This window comes from Lycium barbarum, chromosome 9, assembly GCF_019175385.1.
Source record: "Lycium barbarum isolate Lr01 chromosome 9, ASM1917538v2, whole genome shotgun sequence".
In the NCBI taxonomy this organism is placed as follows: Eukaryota; Viridiplantae; Streptophyta; class Magnoliopsida; order Solanales; family Solanaceae; genus Lycium; species Lycium barbarum.
Genome location: NC_083345.1, coordinates 1,368,418 through 1,372,229, shown reverse-complemented (window position 1 = coordinate 1,372,229; position 3,812 = coordinate 1,368,418). Strand labels below are relative to the sequence as shown.

General features: G+C 40.5%; 1 protein-coding gene across 1 annotated transcript; it reads right to left on the bottom strand.

The window, feature by feature from the left end:
- Positions 1–228: 228 nt before the first annotated feature.
- Positions 229–1,011, bottom strand: LOC132610342 (uncharacterized). Its single transcript, XM_060324642.1, has one exon. It carries the CDS (start codon positions 1,009–1,011, stop codon positions 229–231), a length of 783 nt encoding a protein of 260 aa, XP_060180625.1.
- Positions 1,012–3,812: the final 2,801 nt, after the last annotated feature.

Sequence of the window (3,812 nt, the reverse complement as noted above, 5' to 3'; positions counted from 1 at the left end):
CGTATGCATCTTCATATGTCCTTTATAAAACTTTGACATGTGGGCCCCACTTAGCTTGCAGCAACGAGGGCTTTTCGTCAATTAACATATGAACTAATTTACACCATATGGTCTCCAAATGTCATATATATATGCCATTATTACCTTCTTATAACACAACCTTCATTATGAAATTGATTTTTAGATTTTTGTTCAGCGCGTTCGCGCCACGTTGGGGGCGCGTTCGCGCTATATTGGCCCTTTGGCCCATTCTAAGCCATCTACAGTTTTTGGTAACGCAAAATTTTTCTGGGGTGTAACAGTAGCTCTAACACACGCAACATACATAACCTCCTTAGCTATAGGTTCCCAAGTTCTACTGTGTTTTTCAAATATTCTAGCATTTTTCTCAATCCAGATGGCATATGTGGCTTCAGTATAGACCAGTTTGAATATTTGTGCTTTCCGGTATTTTCCTTTTGAGTTGTGGATGAGCCACTGTTGATGCTGGCCCCAGTTGACAGGGTTATAGTACTGCATTTGCATCCATTGCCCGACCCTTCTCCGCACCTTTTTAGTAAACTCACATTGTACAAATAAGTGCTCCCTTGTCTCATCATGCATTTGACATAGACAGCATTTGGGCTCCACCTCTATTCTCCACTTTGCCAATCTTTCAACAGTGAGTAGCCTTCCCAATAGTTGCAGCCAAATAGTAAAAACAGCTTTTGGTCTAGCTGCGTTCTGGAACATCATACACTTCCATGGCACTGTGGTCCTAGCAGTTATGGACTGGTAGTAGATTTGTCTAATCAAGCTCTTCCTAGTAGGTTGGATCGGCATCTGGTTTATTAAGTGTCTAGCTTCAAAAATTTTCCTTACTAACCAGCTTGCTTGCTTAGGGACCTGCACACTCTCCATTGCCTGTTGTTTGATATAGTAGGTGTGAATCCATCGGATCCACATTTTATCCTGTTTATGCTCAATATCCCACCAGTGTTTAGCAATTGTTGCCCTATTCCTGATGTACATGTTAGTTATGTTCAAGCCTCCCACACTCTTAGGAGAGCACAAATTATCCCATGCTACTAAAGTTTTTTTAGTTATATCATTACTCCCAGACCACAAGTAGCTCCTGCAATGAGCTTCTATGATCTTTATGACCTTATTAGGAATGATATAAATTTGTGCCTAGAATGCTTGCATTCCAAATAGTATTGTCTGAATAAGTTGAGCCCTGCCTGCATAAGAGAGTTTTCGAGTTGTCCAGGATGAGATTTTAGCCGTGATCTTGGAGATCAGTGGTTGCCATTGGATAAGAGATATCTTTTGAGTTGCTAGTGGAATCCCTAAGTATTTAAAGGGAAGCTCCCCATAAGAATATCCCAATTTGCTCAAGATGCTCGCCTGCGCAGCTTGTGTTACTCCACCGAAGTAGACTGAACTTTTTCCCAGGTTTGCTTGTAGCCCGGATGCCTGGGAAAACATATTGAAGCACTGGTGCAATACAGGCACTGAAGTTATGTTACCCCTAGAGAATAGGAGCAAGTCATCAGCAAAACATAAATGGCTTATTCCAAGTTTAGAGCATATTGGGTGGTAGTGAAATTCCTTTATCATCTTGAGGCCATTCAACATTCTACTCAAATATTCCATCCCTATAGCAAAGAGGAAGGGTGACATAGGATCACCCTTCCTTAATCCCCTAGCAGCCTCAAATAGAGTAGCAGGCTCTCCATTAATCATAATGTTATAGCTCACAGTTCTTACACATTCCATGACCCATTGAGTAAATGTAGTAGGAAATCCCAGCTCATACATCACCTGCTCCAGGTAACTCCATTCTATTGAATCATACGCCTTTTGGAGGTCGATCTTAATCATGCATCTAGGGGATATATGTTTCCTACTATAACCTTTGACTAATTCATAGGCAAGAATAATGTTATCACCTATCTTTCTACCCGGTATGAATCCAGCTTGGGCTTCACATATCACAGTTATCATGACCTTTTGCATTCTATTCGCCAATTTTTTTAAATAAGCTTATAGAGGACTGTGCAACAAGTAATGGGTCGATACTCTCTAATGGATGCAGGGTTAGAGTTCTTAGGTACCAAAGTGATAGAGGTGCAGTTTACAGGTTTGTGCATTTTTCCTTGGTTGAAAAAGTCCATAACAGCTCCCACAACTTCTTGCTTGATTATGCCCCAAGATTTTTTGAAAAACACTGCATTGTAGCCATCTAGTCCCGGTTCTTTGTCATCTCCTATAGCCTTTAGACTCTCAGTCACTTCGTTTTCAGTAATAGGTACACATAGTTGTAGTCTCTGTGCTTGTGACAGTGTTGGCCCATTTTTCATAACGTTACTATTAACGCCAGGTAGAGCAGCAGTAGATGTCCCCATCATCCCTTTATAAAAAGCCACAATTTTTTCCTTGATAGTTTCTGTAGTAGTTAATATATCCCCATCCAAAGAAGTGAGTGTGGTTATCTGCTGCCTTTGAATTCTTTCCTTTAATACTGCTGAGAAATACTTAGTATTTGATTCTCTTAGCTGAATCCACTTAGCTCTTGATTTCTGCTTAATAGCACCTTCCTCTATGAGGGACCATTTCTCTAGTTTTATTATAGTCTGCTTTTCCTGGTCTTGCAATGCATCAGTCCATTGTCGTCTCATTTGTACTTAGATCTCAGCTAGAGATTGTCTTGCTTGCTTTATATTCTGTCCCACATACTTAAACTCCTCTGTGTTCAGTTTTTTCAAGTCCAACTTTAATGCTTTAAGCTTCAGCCAAATATTACCCATCCTGTCCCGAGAAAACTTCTTAGCCCAAACTGCAGAAATAATGTCTTGAAATTTGTTATACTCCGTCCAGATATTGAAGAATCTAAAAGGAACTTTAATGTTTCTCTGCATATTTGTTCGAATCAGTACCATAGGGGCATGATCTGATATGTTGGGCAAGTCATACTCTAGTACCACTTGTCCCCATGCCATCATCCATTCATGGTTGCCAATGGCTCTGTCCAGTCTGCTGCACACCCTTTCGTCGCCTTGCTGCTTATTACTCCAGGTATAATATTCTCCTTTCCAGGCTATTTCATTTAGGTGCAGATCTTGTAGACATTCAGCAAAATCCCTTATTTCAGCATACTGCACAGGGTTGTTACTCAATCTATCTTGGGGGTAAAGAAGAGCATTAAAGTCGCCACTGATCAGCCAAGGTCTGTTAAGCCCATGAGCCAAGTCCTTCAAGTATCCCCATAAATATTTTCTTTGCTCAACTGTGTTGTACCCGTATATCACAGTCAAATAGCAGTTAATCTCAGCCCCATTTGTGACTAGGCAATGGAGTAGTTGATTCTCCTCTTTGATAAGTGTCACTGTGTATATGTTAGTGTCCTATATCATCCAAATTCGACCATTAGTCGCTGTATTATAATTAGCACACTTACCCTACCTGGAGCTATGTTTTGCATTATTTTAGTTTCGTTGTGTTGCATCACTCTTGTTTCAATCAGATCTGCTAGTTTAATGTGTTTATTCACTAGTATCTTCCGTAACTCCTTTTGCTTATATCTTTTATTGACTCTTCTCACGTTCCAAATTAGCCAAGTCATTGCATAAGAGGTTTCCCTTTATCAGGGGGTAGCACTGTTTTCGTTACACCTGAACTCTGGTCTCCTCCGGTCCTTCTTTTTGTTGATGCTGAGCTTAATGTAGGGAAGTTTTATAGGTGCAATTTAGGATTGAGGCATCCTTGCTCTTGGGTGTTAAGCGCCTGCTCATTCTTCCCACTATCTTTGTTTTGATCTGGGCTTAGGGGAT

Coding starts and splice junctions, on each gene's coding strand:
- LOC132610342 (XM_060324642.1), bottom strand. CDS start 1,011: ATGTACATCAGGAATAGGGCAACAATTGCTAAACACTGGTGGGATATT.